At 37.0% G+C, this 21,999-nt stretch overlaps 1 protein-coding gene across 1 annotated transcript in view; it reads right to left on the bottom strand.

Annotated features, from left to right (window-relative positions):
* Window positions 1-21,999, bottom strand: part of VWA3B (von Willebrand factor A domain containing 3B) — a 56,984-nt gene that overhangs the window by 24,723 nt on the left and 10,262 nt on the right. The window contains 9 exon segments of the mRNA XM_033513584.1: window positions 621-803; window positions 1,800-1,898; window positions 4,968-5,099; window positions 6,517-6,655; window positions 8,419-8,573; window positions 9,191-9,390; window positions 10,300-10,416; window positions 16,930-17,054; window positions 18,899-19,068. Coding sequence (XP_033369475.1) covers window positions 621-803; window positions 1,800-1,898; window positions 4,968-5,099; window positions 6,517-6,655; window positions 8,419-8,573; window positions 9,191-9,390; window positions 10,300-10,416; window positions 16,930-17,054; window positions 18,899-19,068 — 1,320 coding nt within the window.

Here is a 21,999-nt window from a genome sequence, read left to right as displayed (position 1 = left end):
GAGTGTTAATTTTAATTAAACGCAAGAATACATTTCAAATGGGTGTTTCTGTTAGTTTATTCAGAAATTTCCTATTGGGGATTGTTGAGCTGCTTCATCACAGTTGATAGATGACTGCTATTCTAGTCATCTTCCTCCTCATAGATCTCTCACAAGCAGCTACTGAAGAACAAACTTATAACAAAATCCATTGAATCATTATTATTCCAATTCAGCACTGCATTCTCTTATTTATTAAGAGGATAGAAACCATATTTTCATTTGAAACAGTAACTTATTTCTGAAACAGCAGAAATCACATGTTTCTTCCAGAGCTGATTTGGTCTACACGTACTTTTAGGTTTTAGTTTTCAAGGCTGGAGCATCAGGAGAGGGAGAATGAATTTGCAACAGTAGCACTATAAATGTACTTTGCATTACATTTAGCCTTTTTTGTTGCGGTCTAGAAAAATTTCACAAGCAAAATAATCATATTATTGCTTTCCTATCATGTCAAATCTGACTAGGATTGGGCCTCTCTTTTTTAGTAATCTACTGTAATATGAAATCACATTAATGCAAGTCAGGTGGCTCTTCAAAGTAGCATTAACAAGCAAATATATTTATGTACAGATACTCACAACAATAAACTCTGTAGTATCAGGATCACTCAAATAAATGTTGTAATAATGAAACCGTCCCTCTGTTTTAGTAGATAGTTCATACAAAAATTTATTGGCTTCTATATCATCACAGTTGAAGGATACAGTATGGATGGGAATTTTACAGTGAAGCTCGACTTCAGCCAAAATTATCTGGGGGGGCTGAAAATCAAAAAACCCTTATGTTAAAAATGTGGCATCTTGAAACATACTTATCAAAACAGAGACTTTGTAAGAATTTAATCAGTTCTTCTGTTGCTCAAAGATGGATATAGTGCAGTTAAAAATATCCACTTTATACAGATTGCTATTTTAATCAGAAATTAACTAAATTATCTAATTTAAAACTGATTTTGAAAGACTGATAAATGCATTAAGGAAAATGATGTAAATTGTAATATAATCAGTACTCTGTTTCTGAAGTTTTAAAAGAAATTACTAAAATTTAGGAAATTAAACTACTACATTAATGTTTAGTATGACTGTATATATATATAAATATTTTGGAAGTATACGAGTGTGGGTCTTTTTAAGAAACCAAAAAGTTTCAAAGAAACTTTTGAAAATTTAAGAAAGTTCAAAGAAAAGTTGATTCAATACCAGTAAAAAAATAGAGGCTGAGAAAATAGGGAAGTTAGTTTCCTCCTCCCATAAAGAAATAAAAATTAGGTGAAAAAGTAGATCTATCATCTCCAAAAATACTGAAGTATCTGGTAGAAAATAATTATTGATTCAGTTCTCTAAATTCTGATAACATTTCAGTTGTTCTAAATACTCAAAAATATTGATATATTATGCAATGTTTGCAACATAATTGTTGTGTTGGTTGAACTTTAATAGTTAAAAGCAATATTGGCCATTTTCTTTCTTTAAGTGTTAAAAAAGTATAGAAGACATTATTAACAAGGTAAAAAAAATATTTCTTCACTAATTTTGAACTTAATAAAAACATTAAAAATAAGAATCTAATAAGTAAGCATGAAGCCAAATAATTCTTTGGTAAAATATTAATTTATGCTTTTAGCTAGAAAAACTGTAAAACAATGACAACATCCAAGAGACTCCACGAGACCCAGCACTGCAGACATGACATTCATCTCATAGTTCCAACTGCAAACACCACTTTTCTGCATCTTCTGTTTTCTCATTTTGAAATACCTGGTCAGGTCTCCCATCAGTCAAGAGATAAATGGCCTGAGTGTTAGTATCAGCAAGAGCAATCTGGAGAGCTTTGAGAGTATTTGTGGAACTTCCAACCTAAGAAACCAAAGATAAAAAGACAAAGAAGCAGCTATAAATACTAACAGTTCTTTGCCTCTGTTCTTAAATTCATAATGACGGTGTACTAATTTAAGGGATAATACAGAACCAAAATGACTAATACAATGGTGAAAACATTAATGTCATGTAGCTAACAAAAGCTAAGCAAGCATCAAAGTAACATAAATTGGTACCAGATTGGTATTCAGTGCTTATGCAAACACACAGAAGCAAAATGCTGGCAGCAGCAATCTGAGCTGTACAAGCAAAAGCAATCACTAAAAGACTTTAAACAGATAGGATGATGTAAGATAAAAGAGGCATTCTCTTCATTTTTACCACTGATGATCCTGCTTCCCAACTCATCGCATCACACTCCCTTGAAACACATATTTTACTTAACCAAACAGTTCAAAAGTTGCTCAAAAGAGCAATTGCACGATTTTATTTCTCTAAAACTGGTAAAGGATTTCTTGGTTTTCCAAACATATTTTTCCAGACCGTCTCACATCTACCCCCATCACACATTAATGTAAGTATTTATATTTTAGCACAGAAGAGTTAGCTATAGCAACAAAGCATGCCCAGCAAACTAATGCTGTGCTCACTAAAAATTTCCACTGGAGTAATACTAGCACTTTTGCTATATCATTCACACACTTAGTGGTCTTTCTTCTTTTTACACTAAATTCAATGTAATGCATCTCATGGCTTAGGAACCTAAGCCCTGCATTTTATATCTTCTTTATATCTTCTTAACTGTCCACCTTTCAGACACTGTGCACAAAGCTTCCAAACTAAAGGTACATGTAAGATTTACCAGTATTAAAAACTATTTCATTTCAAGTCTTAGTCGTTTAATGGAAGCAAAGCAAAACCTCTAAAAAGAGTCTGTTTTATGCTTATATAACACCTGAGTACTGCTCTGGAGGGCAGTGAGTATTGTAGCCATGTAAGAAGAGATTCAGGATCCATATAGATAATGCATTACAAAAGATAAATGTAACTATCTAACATTGAACCATACATGTAAAAATATGCTAAGACATAGCATTATTTCTTCAGTCCTATGAGCTATGTTAAAATTTCAACCAGTCCTTCCCACCAGAAATCTATTCTATTAAAAAGGGCAAAGGAAATCAGGTGAAATTGAATAGAAGGTACATTCTGAGAGTTACTCTGTATGGATATATAAGCGTGTATGGGACAGGCAATGTGATAGCTCATCTACCTAATTACCTTATCTTCTAACTCACAAGCAATCCCTACCAGTACCTACTTATAAGAAATAACCAGCCTAAGCTGTTAAACTTATCTAATACTCCTGATGTTTTAGTAATTACAAAGTTTTAGACACATCACTCATTATCATGTGCAAATTGGCCAAAATGATTTAAAACAAAACAGCTTCTTTCACTTCTTTTCACATCATGGGAACACAGGGTGGATGCTGATGATGTCCAGAAAATAACCCTTTACCTTATGGTAAAAGCTGTTCATTTTAGATTTCTCAATTGCTACTGTTACAAATAAACACTAATATTATCAGTGTTTAAACAAAATTAACATATTTCAACTATATGACAGTAGACCCACCAAAATTTTAAATGTTATCACATCTAAAGGATTTTTAAGGAGCAGTTAGCTACTGTTTATAGCTCAGCTTCTTTATTCTTAGTCTTGGGACAAAAGAGCATGAAATGGGATCAAAGGATCTACTCTGAATAATATTCCAGAACAACCCTCTGTTAATTTCAGCTTCACTGTAAAGCCAGCTTTTTGATCTCAGACATATGCCTGCAATGCTTAAAAGTGGCTAAAAGGTCAGCAGTAGATGTCATCCCTGAAATAAAGTAGACTGTTCTTGTGCCATTTCCTATTCTATTTCAGATATCTAGATCTGAACTAAGAATGAAAATTATAATCAAAAATTCAGACTTTCATGAATAATGACAAAAAAGGACATTCACTAATGCATATACAGGATGGTATCAAAATGTGGTAGTTCAAAGTATTATTGAACTTGCATGATGCTGTACAACATATGTGAATTAAACAGAGCCAAGTTTTCAAGCCTCAAGTAGGGCAGCAAAATAAGGCTAAATAGGCTCAATTACAAATGTTCAGATGCTCAAGGGAGGCCATACTAGTACTTCCTTTTCTCTGTGTGTTGGTCTGTTAGTGTTTTATGAGAATACCAAGGTATTGATCTTGCTTTGTAGTCTCAGAGGTATTATGTAGCTTACCCAACTCCCTCATCCCCAGGAATTTCATATTAATTCTGAGGAAGATCTGTCATAATGTTGAAGAGTTTTATTTCATGAACATGGGGTTTTGTGCTACAAAACATAATGCGGGATGTATCTATACCTTTGCATGACTGATTTTTAGTCCTGTATTCGTAACATTGCTGTCCACATTTTACACACTATATGGTCCTAAAGCTGCTGATATTTGCAATCTGGTGGATGACTGTGACTGACTACAAGCAGTTCTGCTTTGTTTCAGGGAAAAACTCAGATTTTGGCCACTGTCAGAGAGAGAATACTGGGGAGATAAATGTTTGGTCTGAGTATGTTTTTTTCTCCTGTTTCTATGGCACCTAAAGTTAGCTCTCTACCCATCAAAAGGGACTAGAAATGCTTCTCCAGTTTGCTGGCTTTGGCCTCCTGTACCACCTCTGAACTGTAAGTTAGCCAGCAGCACCTCTCATCAATGCAGCAGCCCTGCAGCAAGAATGACAAATTTAAACACAGCGTCTGAGCAATGAGATGATTCCTACGGAATTCAAATTGGCCAATGCTCACATTGCAGCTAGTAACATAGCAGGCTGCAAGTTGAATTAATATGATTGTATAAACACGTCCATTGGTAAAGGATTATTATACCTGATAAACACATTGTATTCAGATCTACTTTATTTTATCCATTATCTATATTGTCAGTTTACTCAAGTCAAATACTTGCATCTTAAGTCTATGCAAAATCACCACAGCCATACAGAAAGTGGAGAAACATACACAACTTTGAACAAACACTCTTTGCAGTAATTAGCTATCATATTACCTCAAGCCCTTTTATCCAAAGCCAAGCATCTTGCAAATTTTCTTCATTAACTTCAACAAGTTTCTCTTGCCATGCCACTGCTTGAGCACTAAATTTCACAAAGTTAAATCTCTTCTTGTGTCTCAGCTGTTCCTGCAAGAGACAGAATCTGAATTTTACCTACTATTAAAAGAAAGAATACTTGTATCCTGAAATACTGAGTAATAGCAATCATTTTAATTATTATATAGTTTATTATATGAGTACAATAAACTATTATAACAAATATAATAAAAGTTATGGTGCACAGACATACAAAACCAGGGAAAATTATTGCTTGCAACTACTAAGATTGCTTGAAATTCCCAAAGTAAGTCCCCATATATTCCTGTTTCTCAAACAATTTAAACAGCGAATGTGTAGGAGGGCATGAAAGAGAGATGAAACTGGATATGATCAGTGGTATAAGAAAGAGATTATCACTGCTTACCAGAAGAAATTGAAATCAGGAAGAAAGTAGGATATCATTTAAAGGAGGAGAACAAGAATCATATAAAGACCACTGCCAAGGGGAACTAGGACAGCAGGACAAAATCAAGAATTTGCTGAAGCTGCTTTCAGACAGAAGTTACAAGTCAGGGAAGATTCGTGCAAGCGAGTAGAGCCTGAGTCTGAAGTCTTTGCATCCCTTTCATCACAATTTTTGTGCAGCTTCCTGTGAAACCTTCTGGCACAGTATCTAATATATTTCTGGTGCTGATCTGCTTAGAGGACCACAAGATACTGTCCTATGACTCGAGCACTTAGCTGAAAAAGTCTCTGTCATAGTTTTCATTTATTTAGTCTGACCAATGATTGCTATCAATTCCAGACTGAATTTTCATCTCAGTTACTTCTCTTAGGACTAAAGAAATTTAAGACTAATCATGTCTCTGAAATATTAATGTAAGCTTAGGTGACATCATTGTAGACTTGTAAAACTAAGCAAGACAAATCCTTTCTTAGGTCTCTCCAAGTACTAACAGCTTTTGAAGTATTCCTGCACTTTGCCAGTCCCTTTGCAAAGTTCTCAGTCACTGTAAGATGCAAGGAAGTTCAAAACATTCTACATCCTATATTGTAGAAGTATGGAAGTGAATCTAGAACACACATTACAAATCACAACAAGCCAATGGAATTGGATGACACTGCTTAAAAGTAAAAATGAAAATGCCAAAAAGTGTTTCATTGCATAGCTTGTTTTTGGTTTGGGGTTTTTTTGTTGCCTTTTTTGGGGTTTTTGTTTGCTTTTTTTTTTTTTTTTACAAGGATGGTGGCTTGAGGGAAAGAGCTACTTAAGCCTTATAAATTTCTAATATTTCCTCTAGCTCTTTTCAAATAGCTGTATAATGGGGAAAATATAAATTCTTAACTAAAAAATTAGCACACGAAGAAAAATCTAAATATTTTTATAAAGCTTCTGTTTTAAAAAAACTTTAAAAGAAACAAAAAGTAGAGGAACAACCATCCAGAAATGATCAGTTTACCTTAAAATGCTCCTCAACCTTCAGAGTCATTCCTTTAATCATACCTGCATTAGCTGAAATATTTTTTCCTTCACTAGTGGCAGCTTATTGTTCATAGACTGGGATGTATCAATAAGAATGTAGATGTCATCTTCAAACACATTTCCAAAAAGCCCTCTGCTTCCTTGTTGAAGCCACTTAATCCTGGGGGATGAAAAAAAATATCAAAACCTGTTCTGTAATATCTTTGGACCTCTGCATCAGAGTGTGAAAGGTAGGATCTTTTTGTCACTGCTGCACTTCTAATTCTCTTTCCCTAAGCACCTGTTAGCAGTCACTGTCAGAAGCCCTTGATGAATCAGTCCCCATCCTTATATAACATCACAAGATAGTTTTAGTTTTTTATTTCAATAGAAATCTGGAGACAGACAAAAAAAAAAAAAAATGAAACAATGCAGCACCTTTATAAAGTCAGTTATCAGGTAGTTTGGGCTGGGAAATACAACATGGAAGCAAACATACCTATGGTCCCTGTATCTGTTTTCCAGACTCATCTCAGCAAATCATTTAAGCCTATACTACTATGCCTCCCTTTTCAGGAAACCACTTGAGAACCTCTTCTCCAAGGAACTTAAGCACTCCAAAGAGCCTTAATATACACAGATGCTTCAATGGTTTGAGGACTTTGAGCCTTAAATAGAGAGTCAGATTTACATTTTAAATAGGACTGGAGTGTGCCTGCCAGCTAAATACATTCATACATACTGCTCTGCACAAGAAAATTTCCTCGGTAATGGCTGCAGCAAGTCCAAATCTGATTTCCCTTGAGAGTCATAAAATACTCATCTACACTGAAACAGAGACATTTAACACACGGAACATCAGGGCCCTGGGAAAAATATTCATCTCCACAAAAGGTTTCAGAAAAAAAATTATCATGGAAACGTAGAGATACTGCCACAGTAGCTACTGATAGCTATTTTGTCATTAGTTATTTCACCCAAAGTGTTTGATGAGATCTACCAAGACTTTTTAACATTCAGATTAAACATTCAAAACAGCAAGTTCTTATCTTGACTTGGATTTTAAAAATACATACTCACCAAAACTGCTTATCTGAAATTTTCCTTTGACAGTATGTAAATTTTATCCTAAACACAGTAAGATGAAGATAAACTAGAAGGAATAACAAAACACTGCTTGACCTTGCTAAATACAATCAGGCTGTTATATTTTTGGTAGGGAAGGAGCAATAAAATGAAAAATTCATCAAAAAAATGAAAGTTCACATCCTGTTTTTTTTTTCAGTGAGGACTCCTGTTATCCTTAAACACAAACCAGAGGGCAACATTTATTTTTGTTCTACAATAGGTTTTCCTTAGACTGCCTCTTATTTTGTAGATGTCATACAAAACCTAAGTGTCCACATGGCTGCAGAAATGTAAATTAGGCAGCTAGTTTCAGCAATGAACTTCTGATCATGTGCATTACTTAATAGCTCATGCCCTGACTCTGATCTAGACTGTTCAAACTTGACTTCAACACAAAATTGCAAAAAGGGCAGATAACCATGATCAGCACAGGCACAAGCCAAGCTGTGCTTCTTGGCATCACAAGGGGATCCTAGGTACAAAGGATGAATGTTTACTAAGTTTTATTGATGAGTCTTGAAGTTGTCTGCCACCTTATAGTCCCAATACTTTTTGGCACTTTTAGCAGTAATTCAAAAATGTGCAGACTGACTTTCACACCTGTGTTTCAGAAGAACAAAAGTCTGAAATCTTCATGAGTTTTCTTCTATGACTACTAAGAAATCCAACATACAACTTCTGATTTAAAATAGACTTCTGGCTTAGTACTGCTGCTGTCAGTTTACCAACCACTTCAATTTATTATGACAGTAAATGTCAAACTTTTCAATGCTCATGTAAAGTGATCAAACTAATTTAATGTGAAAGAACACAAACCTTCCTTCCACTTGTCTGAGAGCTTTCCTCATTTTCTCTTCATACTGCTTATACTTTTCTGTAGTAACATATACATGAACTACAGACCCATCTTTCCAGAGGGTATGTACAAACTTGTCACAGTATCTTGCATGAATCACCTTCCTCTTTGTCTCCTACAACAAAGAAAAACACATTTCATGTGGAAAACATTATCTTGCAGTGCCTTTAATATTTGGGGAACAAACTTCAAAGGTACATGCTTGTTGCACATGACAGGAGTAGAAATAAATGTGGGATATGGTGGTCACAGAATTTGCTCCTAGAAAGGTTCAATGAAAATTGGCTTTTTTCTTGCAACTAGAAAAAACCAGAAGTTTACCAAACAGTGAAATGGTAAAGCTTGAGAAAAAGAAATAGAAGACAAATTAATCCAAATTTTCTTAAGGACACTGTAGCAGCTGAGACTAACACATCCCCTAAAGATAACAAAAAATCTTCACCCCACACCACAGAAATACAAAGAAAACCAAGGCATTGCTTAAGCCAGTCCTGATTCTTCCTTTTAGATTTTATGTGAACTAGCAAGGAGTCCTTAAAGCAGTCATTCTCAAAAAGCTCTTTGAAACATTCTTATTCTATGTCTCAATAATTAATAATCTGATTTTAACAAAAACTACAAAACAACAATGCCATATACTGTATCATCAATTTATCCATCAACCAAGCTTTCAAGCTTTAAGAGGAAAAACAAACAACTCACAGGATGTGAGGAAAAATTAACAATACTCACAGCATCAGTTTGTGAATATTCATCCTCTGGTTTAGCTTTTATGTCAATAAGCCCATCTATGTGGCGAAAAACACAATCAGCAAGTGCATCATACAGTGTGAGATTCTGAGCTTTCAAGCCATACTTCTGCAACCACTTCTCAGCAGTCAAATATTTATCAATTCTACGTCTTGGTAATGGATGATCACCTTGGTTTGCTACTAAAGAAAATAAACAAAATTTCCTGTATAGCACAGTTCATTTTGGATAAGCTATTTGCGAAAACAGACTCTGTCACTGGAATCAAAATTTTCAAACTTGTTCTGCATGCTCTGACAGCATTGGAGTGAACAGATATTCCTGAGTGATTTTTAACAGTCTATACTTCAGCTGTAGGGCTTTTTCTTATCAGACCATTCACTGCAACAAATTCCTTTGTAAATGGCAAAGAACCCACCAGAAGACAGGGAGCAAAGACAATAAATAGTGCGAAGATCAACATAAAAAAGGAATTTTCTTAGTAGTTGAATTACAAAATGCCAGAAAGTATTCCTGAATAAGATGTCTAACTTCAAGGAGAATCATTTGAGAAAATGAATCTACGGAAGATATAATTGAAAATACAATCAAAACCACTGGTTAACAATAATCTTTTTAGAGATGGCTGTTTAAAGTAAAAGGCAAACTACAGTGCTATATTGTAAGAACTGTCTTAAGGTAAGGCATTGCACAACTCTGGACGCCAGTATAGAATACAGATAATACAGATAACAGAAGATTTACTGGTTCAGGAAGACAGGAAGAGATCACCCAAACATTTTCCATACCTTAAAATCCAGGTAACTTCTAAAGCTAGTAAGCGGTAAACTAAAAATGGTGTGCTTCAGCCTGTGCTGTTAAAGTTTAGCAAGTTTAAGCCATAGTAAACAGAGATTTGTATTGGGAAGTTTTAAGCAATCCTAAGTTTACATAACAATTACAGGTGCTATATACACATATAGCTGCTATACCCTGTATACAGACATTTTTGAGAAAATCATCCCCAAATAAATGTGCAATCAAAACTGTTCTCAAAAAGATGCTGATCATTAATATACTGGTAGCTGTCTTGAAAGAAACAGAAATTATACCGTCTAGAGAAGTGGACTGGTCAGATTGTGATAACATTTTCTGAACTTGTCTCACTGTACTCCTGGCTTCCTCCAGCTCCTTCCAGATCAAAAAGACATCTTCACAGACACCAGCTACTGCAAGAGAAATAATAAATAGAACTTCATGTTTTTATATGATTGCCACTTTTTTTTTTTTTTTTGTAACTCTTCAATCAAAACAAAGTCATTGGTATACCCAGATCTTGCTAAATAACTTTGTTTTCTTGAGGTCCTATTGCAATGACAAGTGCTGACAGAATTCAAAAAAGGGCTCAAATCTGGCTCCAGGATATAAGAGGTGTTTAGTATGTTAGAACTAACCTCCAAAGTTGGCCACAAATTGTTCCCACAGAGGAAGCAAATACATTTTAACACTCTTGGAAAACAATAAGGAAACTCCACAATGAAATTCACTTGCTGTCCCCTGGACTTCATTGCAAAACTTGGCTTCAAATACTAAATCCAGTTTTGACATTTTAAAGAGAAGACATTTTTAACTCTTTCCATTTCCTAAAGTACATAATTAATTTTATTTAAATCTTCTTTCCCTGATGACTATCTGATAAAACTTGCTAAAGATAAATTTATTTTTATCCCAACAATTCTCAACAGTTATAAATAAATGCCACAAAAAATTTTACTACTAGGCTATATTTTCAAAAAAAAAAATGGAAAAATCCAAAGCTGGAATTGAAATGAGGTTTTCCTGATTTCAACAGGTATATTTTTCTTGATGAAAATAATAAAAATATTTATTTATTTCATAAAAGAAACTACTAAAATTGAGATACTTTGTATACCTAAGCAGTAGGATCAGTATTAAAAATATGTTAAATTAGGTCACTCTCAGAGTTTTAATTACAGTATAGGACAATGAAGAGAAACTGTGCACAGTGTTACAGTAAAAATATAAAACTAAATCATCAGCTATCCTAAGCAAAAATACAGGTTACAAACTATTGCAGATCACAACCTATTAATGACTTGCATATAAAAATGTTGAACGAGGCAAACTGTATCTTATCATCCACTGGTTCAGCTACTACACAGTGATGGTTCACCGTTTAAAAGATAAGATACGCAACCTTGTCTACTAAAGTAGGCTACCAGTAAGCAAACAAACCTTATTATTTTGTTATTTGATAAACTTTCTGGAAATACTACTACTACTACTACTACAAATAATAATAAGAAGAAGAACTCAAATTTAATTATGAAATGCTTTCAGTTTCCAAGAAATATTTTGAATTGTGTTATTGTACACTGCCATCTCCTGGGATCTTCCTGCATTTCAAAACATCCATTGCATCCATTAGGACAAAGATCAACATTTCCTAAATCACAAAAAGCATCAGTAAGGCAGATCATTCCACAACATGAAACACAAAAGGGAGAGAAAAACCTGTTAAACTTAAGAAAAGTATTCTCCAAATACTTTGGAAAGAATTCAACTTTTATTTTATAAGCAATCTCACCCCACAAATGCAAACACATGCCTTCACACCACACATGAATGTGGTTCTAAGTTTAAGGCTGTTAAGAATGCAATTCCAATGGTGCTGTCTCCAACTAAATCTGGATATCTTCCACAAGCTGTCAATTACTGTCATCCAAATTTAATTTTATTAATATTTTTAATGTAATGTTTGAAAATTTTGAAAGAAATATGCACACTTCAGCTACCTCTAAAACAATAACCATTATATCATTGTGTTGCTTCATTTCCCTTTAAATTGATGCTATGGACTCATCAGCTTTACGGGATTATTGTTACTGTTATTGTTAAGATAGATGGATTGAATTGGTACCACATGAGAAGGTATTTTTTCTTCATTTATGCTTGTAGCACTGCAAAGTAAAACTGCATGCCCTTTCAAAGCAAGCGTGCTTGATGTCACTTGGTACCCAGGACAAATGCAGGCACCAAGAACTGCACATTGTGAAATTACAGTTGCTTAAAACCTTTTTTCCAACATTTTCCTGTATTCAACTGGGAGAGAAGCTTGGAAGCAGTGACATCCACAGCAGCTTTCTCTCTCTATACAGGAAGCTCATCTGCGCCTCTACCTTGGCCTCTTTTCCTCCACAGCTAAGAAGGAGTGGCAAAAAACCCCTGTGTCTTTCAAAATTGAACCCCTAAAATCAAAACCTACATACACATGCAAGGCATAGTATCTTCTGGATGTGGGTCTCAGCTGTGGCCCATCCCTCAAAGCATATCTCTGGTAAATGACCAAGAAAGCATGAACCTCACTTTGTTTAAATTCCCTCTGTTCACACCTCAGATGTGCCATTTTTTGGGGACCACCAACCAGAGAAAGTCACCCCTTTGATGGGTGCAGTTTACAACCACTCCAAGCCACTATCTCTTGTATACATTCAGGCACCCATGTGCCAGGAATAATCTTGTCTTAAAAAATTACTTTATCCAGGGAGAAAAAGAGCTGTCCTGGTTCCCCACCACCATGAAGCACCTTCCCAGCCACTCTGGGTGTCAGTGCAACAACCAGATCCCTGGGGAACCCCTGGTTCCGATTCAAAACCCACCCCACTGCAATGGCAGAAGAGTGGCCACCAGTCACACACGAGGGGACCAGTCTAAAAACCCTGCTGCACGTGTCCAGCCTGTGTCAAGCACAGTCAGCTTCCCTTGCTCTCCCCATCACCATCCTGACCCTGCAGAGCACCTCACCCTGCAAAATGTGCCGGGAGTGCCCTGCCTGCAGGTAAAGGCGTTTCTGTTCTGTAAAAGGGAGGCCCTAGAAGAGAGGAAGAGGACGAGGAAGGTTGCAGGGAGAGCCTGAGGCAGGGGGGCAGAAGCATTTTGCTGACACCCGCAAACGGAGAAGAAGGTAGACCTAAGCAAAAACTCAACCACACTTGCACATGTACACGGAAACTCATAACTGCCCTCATTTCCATTTCCCAGTTATTTAACTGGCAGATAATCTCAAGAGAAGCAGTTTTTCCACATGTACCTCCCTACAAACAAACTCATCCAGTTTGACAAGTCTCTGTAACCTATTCGATTTCCATATTGCTAATGAAAAAATCCTGTATAAAAAAAAGCCTACAAAATATCCAAAATATCTACAATATCTTTGAAACAGAAAGCAAATACCAATACAAAAGCAAATGACGGAAAACAGAAGCATTTCTTACTTGTCTGATTATCTGATGTAAACCGTAGAAACAAGCAAATTAAAATATAATGAAATACAATCGATTTGAAAATGAATTTTCTGGCAAGGGAGGATGGGAAAATCGATTTTCTTCACTGCCAGTCCCTTTCTCAGCCTCCATGTGGCAGCAGAACACAGCAATATACTCTTAAGCTGTGATTTTTAAAATCTCCACTTAGAGGGGGATGAATGAAGGCACAAAGAAGCATAAGAGGGTAGTCCACAGCTTTTACCTGCATACCTGCCAGGTCAAACAGCACTGAAACTCACTGCAGCCCAATCCTGCCCCTTTTCCACTGGGCAAATGGACAAAGCAAATGAACTTTGTATCCCATGTGGTATCACAGAACAGCTATCTGCATCACACTCTACACATTAGCAAAGAGATTTGCCAGGCCAAGGTTAGGCTGCTGAGACTAGACAGAAGCACACGCAAAAAAACAGCAGAGGCAATGATCTTTGCTACAGCTTCTAGGCAAAGCAGGTACTCCTCAGTCATTATCCTGGCTCTCCAAAGGAGGATTCAATCTTTCCCATGTCAGTGTACATAAACAGTGAAGAGTTCATTGACTTCTATGTCATACAGGAGAATAACACTCTTACACTGCACTTTTTTTACACAACAACCTGAAATATTCCCTATCAAATTTCCCTACATGTGAAAAATCAAGCACACCTAAGAACAGAGCCTTATACTGCTCACAAGGAGGTCAGACACGTCCCTGTTTGGATTTATCACATCAGTAAAATCCTGGTTTCAGTCCATTTGCATTTTCTCTACACATGCCAGCTCATCTATTCCACCACACAGAAACCAGTACACAGAAATATATTGCTTCTATGTAAGCCACCAAGGACCCTGTATTAATTTCAGGATCTAGTTCAGAGCACCATCACTTTTCAAGCCCTATGTGGCACTTATCAACCTGTTACTCCAAGCAGATGACACAAATGTGACCTTCTTCAGAAAGATATCCCTCCACAGCTTCTGTCATTCCTTGCCCTCTATGTCTTCAAGTTCCAACCTAAATGTCACCTCCTTTTCACTTATAATTTTAACTACGTAACAAGATTGCTTAATTCTACAGCTTTTTGCAGATGAATAAACTGCACAAAGAATGTAGGCAGAAGTGATAACAGGAAAATTAGTTCTGGATGAGGAGATATTATCACATTGGTAAAACTAAGCTTCATGCAAAAGCATTTCTCTGACATAAGTAAATCTGAGGCTGCCAGCATAAGGACCCTAATTTGTTAATGAGGTACACCCATTTTGATCTTGAGCACACACTCAAAATGAGTGTAAAAAATTCAAAATTGTCCATTTCCAACACTTGCTTTCTAAATGTCTGCTCAAGATGTAAAATAGGGGAGAATTGAGCTCTTATCTAAAATTTTAAATAGTTCACTTCTGACTTTTTTTGGTTAAGCAGATGAAAAGGAATTAACATAAAATATATCCGGTATTTGCAAAATGCTGATATTCAGTGGATTCCCAGAAACTATCAGATGTTGTTAAAACAGCTTTTCCAGTCCATGTAACATGGTTATGAGTTTCAGCTCCTAGCTGTTGCATTTGTGGTGCAAAAAGGACATAACCAAAATATTCCTGTTCCTCCCTTTAGTTTTTAGAAACATCGTATTTGGAAGATTAAATCTCTGGTTCATTCTCTATTTTCTTGTGTAATTTATGCCACAATTCCAAGAACCAGTTTCAGAGCCCATTAGTGAGTAATCAACACTTTTATTTTTATTGCCTTATTACTACACCCTTGAAGGAGTCCCTGAAACAAGAGAAATCAGACACAGACCAGAATAATATCTTCAGTGTGTTTTCTTTTCTGAAAAGACTTAAGATTCTGCATATGACTGAAACACTCCAATTGGCTGTCAGTGATTTCACGACTGTGCTTGTAATACCCAGTAAATGCAGAAAGCTAATTGTGTTCCTTTTTAATGTGTAAATTCTACTCCATAATAGCAACAGACAATGCACTTCAAGGGGATTACTGCCCTTTTGAGCGATTAAAGCTATTCAGCTTTCAGCTTTAGAAACAGTGGTGAGGAAGTAATTTCAGTCATATAGGCTCATCTATTGAAACAGGCTGACTGCCCCAGGGGAAGAGGGAGGCAGCTCCCCCCATGCACACCCCCAAATGTGGTACAGCAAGAAAGCACTCGCAGCAGACTGAAGGCAATCATTATACTGCTCTGCATTAGTATGAAACGATAGTGTTTTGAAGCAGACTCTACTGGTTTCTAAACTCTGTATGGGTGCAGCTTGAGTGTCCTTTGACAACTCAAAAAAGCAGGTGATACCTCACTCCTTTATTTCTGGGCCCTCACAATGGTTCTTTCTCTTGTGCTGTTATAATCAAGGCCCTAGTGAAGGATAGGTTAGTATGCAAGAAACTTCATTACAACCCAAATATGGGCCAGTCAGTCCAAGACTGACAAACAGCCTTACATGAGACACCAAAACAACCTTATGCCATACATTCCCTAACAGTGAGAAGCTGATAACACTGTTCTACCTTTGGGGCAACACTAATGCCCCCAGCACAAAGGGAGAGTGTGTAGGTAGGTGTGTTGAGCCACGAGACTAAAAATATCTTATGATTCCTGATGTCTAAAATAATTATTTTATTTTTTTTTACTCTCCTGCTGAGAAAGATATCAAAATTTGACACAAAAATTTGATGTGGAACGAGGCTTGACAAAGCCTTGTTCCACATCACAAGCCCCTCTCCTCTCACCCTGGCTGAAAGCACAGTCCAATCCCACTGAACACATACCCAGAGGAAGTAGCGCTGTGACTAATACGAAACACAGTGAGCTTTCTGCCCAGCTCCACCCACCAGTGAAACTGTTTATTTTGGTTATTTCCTCCTGGTATTTTTTCTATCAATCCTCCCACCACCACTTTGCACTGCCTTCTCTACTGTCACTTTACTGTGCTTTTTGCCTGTCTTTGTGACAAATTCTTGGGACAAGCAAGTAAACCTCATGTTGATTTAATCCCCTTATATTACCTATGAACTTGACCTATATTTATGTTGGCTGTTTTATCATATGGTCTGCCACACTATTCCTCCTCTTCCTTTTTACCATTTCTCCATACATTTCCACAAGGTCACTGGCATAAGCACACAACTACTATTCTTCACGTTCCTAAATAAATTATCTTCTTCTTCTTCTTTTTCACTTTTCTTTCATTCCCACATGCAGATCCTCTACTCTCTTCATTTTTCTCTTTTCCTTGCCCTCTCCTTCCCACCCAGAGAATTTCCATTTCCAGACCAGTCCTGTCCTCACCCCACCCACACCTATAAGCTTCTTTTGATTTTACACTCATCAAGTTCCTAAACTACATTTCTGTTCTGACATCTTGCTGTATCAGTATAATCTTCGGGTTTATATTGTCTACCTAGTGGCATACGCCCTTTCACTTTTCCAGAGTTCAGGGCAATTAATCTTTTTCCATCCTCTTCATATTTTAGTGCAGATCCATTAGCATCTCTACAGTCATTCTTCTCAGCAAAAGCATGGAATCTGTAAGACAAAATGAGTTTCCACCAGTATACAAAATACATAAATACTTCTCTTATTTTAAAGGGATGTTTTTCACACATACAACTACAGAATTATATCTAAAGCTTCAACTACAGTAAGGTTATTAATTAACTTTATACATACATTTATGTACTTTCTGAAGTCTTCTCATGTACAATTTTCTTTCTTTTTGATATTACTTACTGCAAGGCACCTTACTCTTCAATTTCCTGGAAATCTATTTTTAATTAACGCTTTTAAGAGGCTGAGCAGGCATGTAATTTGAGATGTCTGAGATGACACTAACACCTTTTATCAGATTATCCTCCTAGTTGAAAGCCTAACAGGAACATTTATTTCATTATGGACATACAAATCAGGATGACAACCAGCCTTCATTTATCCTCATTTCCAAAACAGAGAAGATCTCAGAGCAGGAAAAAGATGGATTTCTGTAACAGAACTACACTAGAAAGAGGCTCAGTGCATGAAAAGCCCACAAACTTGGCCATTCCTGTGAGAAAGCTGACTTAAACTTATATGCAGTTACTGGGCAGATATCCACCAGCAAGTTATTAACTGGCCCTGTAAGTCTCTGCACAAAAGCTAGACTCATGCAAAAAGGTGACAGTGAGAATCAAACAAAACAATTCCTCTCAGCCCCCTGCCACAACCTTTTTTGCCTCTGTCTCTACTATACAAGATACATTCACTTTCCTTTGATAAAGAAGGTATAAAAACTGCCAAAATAAAATGAGGGATAGTTATTGACAATGTACCTGGTACCACAGAGGTACCATGCTTCTAAATGACCACAATCATTTTAAACGCACATCAGACCAGAGCAAACATGACACTTTCCCACAGTCTTGTTTTTGGCAGACTCTCCCATCTCCTAAAAGCTATTTCTAAACACAGATGGCTATAAAAGAGCTAAGCAGCTGCCATCTTACCAATTGCTCTGCTGTCATTTGGGAGATTTCTACTGTTGGAGAGCTTCCCACTCTTGCACAAACAACAGTGAAACAGAAAAAGCTAGCAGCCATTTCACAAGTCTGTAAATGTATGGTGACTTCTGTTAAGCAGAAAACACCTACTAACTCCTACTACCTTCCTGCTGTGGAGCATGAGTTTGATCGTATGTGTTTTGTATTTGTTCATTTATTTTCTTTATTTCAATAACAGAATCAAGATTTAAGTCGTCTTATCCATTTCTACTGAAGGCTGATTCTCACCACATGGCTGATTCCCAGGATAAAGCATTTAAGAAGGCATGTTGAATATATTAATTTCCACCAACCATACCAAAAGGATGCTAGAGAGCATGTTACAGAACTGCTTTTCCACACAGCCAGGCCTGAAGAATAACATCCTATCAATTTTCTGTTATTCCATGAGCTGCTCATTAGGATTAGCATTTCCCTTTCAGTACATGTCTCTGTGGCACTTGACCCAACAAAACTCTAGATCTTTTTCTGGTGCTTGTGGGTACTACTAATGTACAAAGCAACATAATCAAAACTTATTTCAGTTTATGTTGTGACCATTTCCTCCCAACAGTTTTCCAGACTTCAAGAGAAAGGTAGATGGCAGATGATTTTGGACATAAAAAGGGAATAGCCTTTCTGCAGGCCAGTGAGAATATATGCAGAAAAAGGCTGGACTGTTTAAGTAGGGCCTGCATTCTAGTCATATCTCTTTAGACTATTTCCCCATCCCCAGATCACTTACTGAACTGCTTTGTCTTATTTTCCTCATGGAAAATTCAGGTATGTCCCAATACCATTCCTATCAGCAAAGAATTTCCTAAGTACTGAAATCTTTACTGTCCTTCTTTTTCATACCTTCCAGAGGCCAAGTGGCTCAACTCCTTCAGAAAAATAATAGTTGCATCTTCCCTAGCATTGAAAGACACCATGTTGACTGGACAGGAGCCATCTGAAACCTTCTCAAGGAGTAACTGCTTTGTGTCCGCTGGAACATCACCCACAACAAAGTAATAAATAGCTTCAACCTGTCATAAAATAGAAAAGAAACAAAAAAAAGGTAATTGGAAGACATTGTTTTACATAAATGTCTGATACTTAGTCAAGCACTGTCCTATGCTCAGTGTTGGTAGGAAAATTTGGTAACACTGATGCATTACTTGGGCTGTAAGATTTTCAGACCTTTGGTTCTTCCTCTCATTTATGCTAGTAATTCAAAGGAAGGATACACAGAATTTCCTCAAGTGAGGCAAGAACTTATCCCACAGTTCCTGGGTGTGATTCTGCCCAATGCAAGCCTCTTTCCACAGAAGTTAACTGAAGCCAAAGAGAGCTGTAAGGAAGGACAACTGCATCATTAGTCAGAAAAAGGCTCTGTGCCATATGCCACTTTTATCAAGAGACATGCTATGTTGGTGCCTTGCCAGAGCTGAAAAGTAGGAATTTTTATACAAGACATAGTTTTATTAACAGCATGTACTCTGAGGTTAGGAAAGATGGCAGTCAAGGGAGGTGATTTTCCCATTCTCTCTGCACTAGTGCAACCTCACCTTGAATAGTGTGTGCAGTTTTGGTCACTGCAATATAAAAAAGACACTAAATTACTGGAGAGCATCCAAGAGACAGCAATAAAGATGGACCTTGAGGGGAAGCTGTATGAGGAGTGTCTGAGGTCACTTGGTCTATTCAGCCTGGAGAAGAGGAAACTAAGGGGAGACTGCATGGCAGTATTCAACTTCCTCATGAGGGGAAGAGGAGGAGTAGGCACTGATCTCTGTGCTGACCAGTGTGGGAGTGTCATGAAGCTGTGTGAGGGATGGTTTAGGCTGGATATTAGAAAAATGTTTTACACAGAATGTGGTTGGGCACTGGAACAGCTCCCCAGGGAAGTGGTGATAGCACCAAGACTGATGGAGTTCAGGAAGCATTTGGACAACACTTTCAGGCACACGGTGGGATGCCTTGGGATGGTCCTGTGCAGGGCCAAGAGTTGGGTTCAATGATCCTTTGGGTCCTTTCCAACCAAGCATATTCTGTGATTCTGTGATTTCTTTTTGAATGCTATTGCTGGTATTTGCAGATGATTTGTGTTTTTTATAGTTCCCAAGGCAGAGGGAGCTTGGCAGGTTTACTATAACCACACACATTTATATCCTGAAAATGTTATTACAGGAAGAGAGAGAAGTTGAAAAAATGTTCTTTAGTTATTGCTTAAATATTACATTATGAAGGATTTTATGTTATCTGCACTTATCCATGTAACGATCCTCATGGTAAGTATGTTTCTTGAATTTTCACTATCATTAAAAACAAATGTAATAAACAACTATCCCATGATGACTTTCAACACAATATGTGCAGTATATCAATCCTATATCCTGGTACATAACAATACCTGATATGTCATTGTTTAACTGAAAAAATAAATTTGAATAAACTCACCTCTGTGCCCAGTATGGAGCAAATCATCCTGGAAATTATGCAGAGAAGAGAAGGCTCTGGGGTGACCTTATAGCACCTTCCAGGACCTAAAGGGGCCTGCATGAAAACCTGAGAGGGACTTTTCACAATGACAAGGGAGAATGGCCTTAAACTGAAGGCAGGTAGATTTAGAATAGATGTAAGGAAGAAATTCTTTGCTATGAGGGTGTGAGGCACCAGGAACAATTGTCCAGAAAAGTTAGGAACGCTCCATCACAAGTGTTCAAGGCCGAGTTAAATGGGGCTTTGAGCTACCTGGTCTAGTGAAAGGTGCCCATGCCCATGGCAGGAATGTTGGAATTAAACGGTCTTTAAGGTCCTTTCCAAACCAAACCATTCTGTGATTCTTTGAATATGACTAGGAATCCCAAGATGTGCACCACAAAAGACAATTATTTGAGTCTGGGATGGCACTGAGAAAATGTTTCTGCACTCACATAATTTCATGCAGTAGTAAAGCAAATTCAGCATCATCTACAAGTGTGCTCATACATTTCCACTACTATCTTGGGTACTGATTTGTATTCCAGCTCCCTGAATAATTTCTGCATTTCAAGCTTCCTCCCTCATGTATCTTTTGGCACCTTTCTCAACACAGGGAGATGTCTCTCCCAAGCAGCAACCCAATTTCGGGCTGGATCAGGCAAGCTAACGAAGCAGCACCTTGCCATCTTGAACTTCTCTTGGATCTTGCAGAAGAGCAAGATGCTCTATGTGGAAGGCAGGGACCATAGTTACAGACTCCACTTATTTGGGAGAAAGCAGAACCAGGACCAGGTACCCTAGCATCACTGTTAATTCTAAACAAATACTAAAGGTAAAGAGAAAAATGAATGTGTTTTATTAAAGTGCAAGATTAACAAAATACTAGCTTTAGGAAAAGGTACACAGAAACCAAAAGAATGAGCTCTTGAACTTATCTGTGTTTTAGTTCAATTTTACAAAGTTCCCTGTTTGCCTCCTCCAGCTAAAAAAGCTATCTGAGCCTGCAGACAGATCTCCCAGGTGAGACCCAGTCCTTGGACAACACAACGTTCCTACTGCTTTTGTTGAAGAGTCTCCTGGCCCAGAGGAATTCATGCATATTGCACAACCATTTTCCCTGTGTTCCTTCAGATCCACATCTTCTCCCCCTTCCCTCTAAGACTGCCATTAATTCATAAACTTGAAATTCAGCAAGAATAGAATTTTTCACACTTTCTTCAAGGGATTTACTGCCTGCCTCTGCAACTTTTAAAATACTGACATTTATTGGGCACAGCTGATACAGAACAAACCCCTCACAAGAAAATTTTAAAAAATTATGAACCACAGATAATTCACTCTACTTAACTACAAACCTAGTAATGACATACCACAAAGGAAATATTCTTCACAGGCTAATGGGGAAAGGTTAAAACCATTCTAGTGAGTCCTTCATATTTTAAAAATTGTAATTTATACATTTAAACAAGCAAACAAACTTCATATAAGAACAG

Source organism: Parus major, chromosome 1 (assembly GCF_001522545.3).
Source record: "Parus major isolate Abel chromosome 1, Parus_major1.1, whole genome shotgun sequence".
Classification (NCBI taxonomy): domain Eukaryota; kingdom Metazoa; phylum Chordata; class Aves; order Passeriformes; family Paridae; genus Parus; species Parus major.
This window is presented reverse-complemented; position numbering and strand designations above follow the sequence as displayed.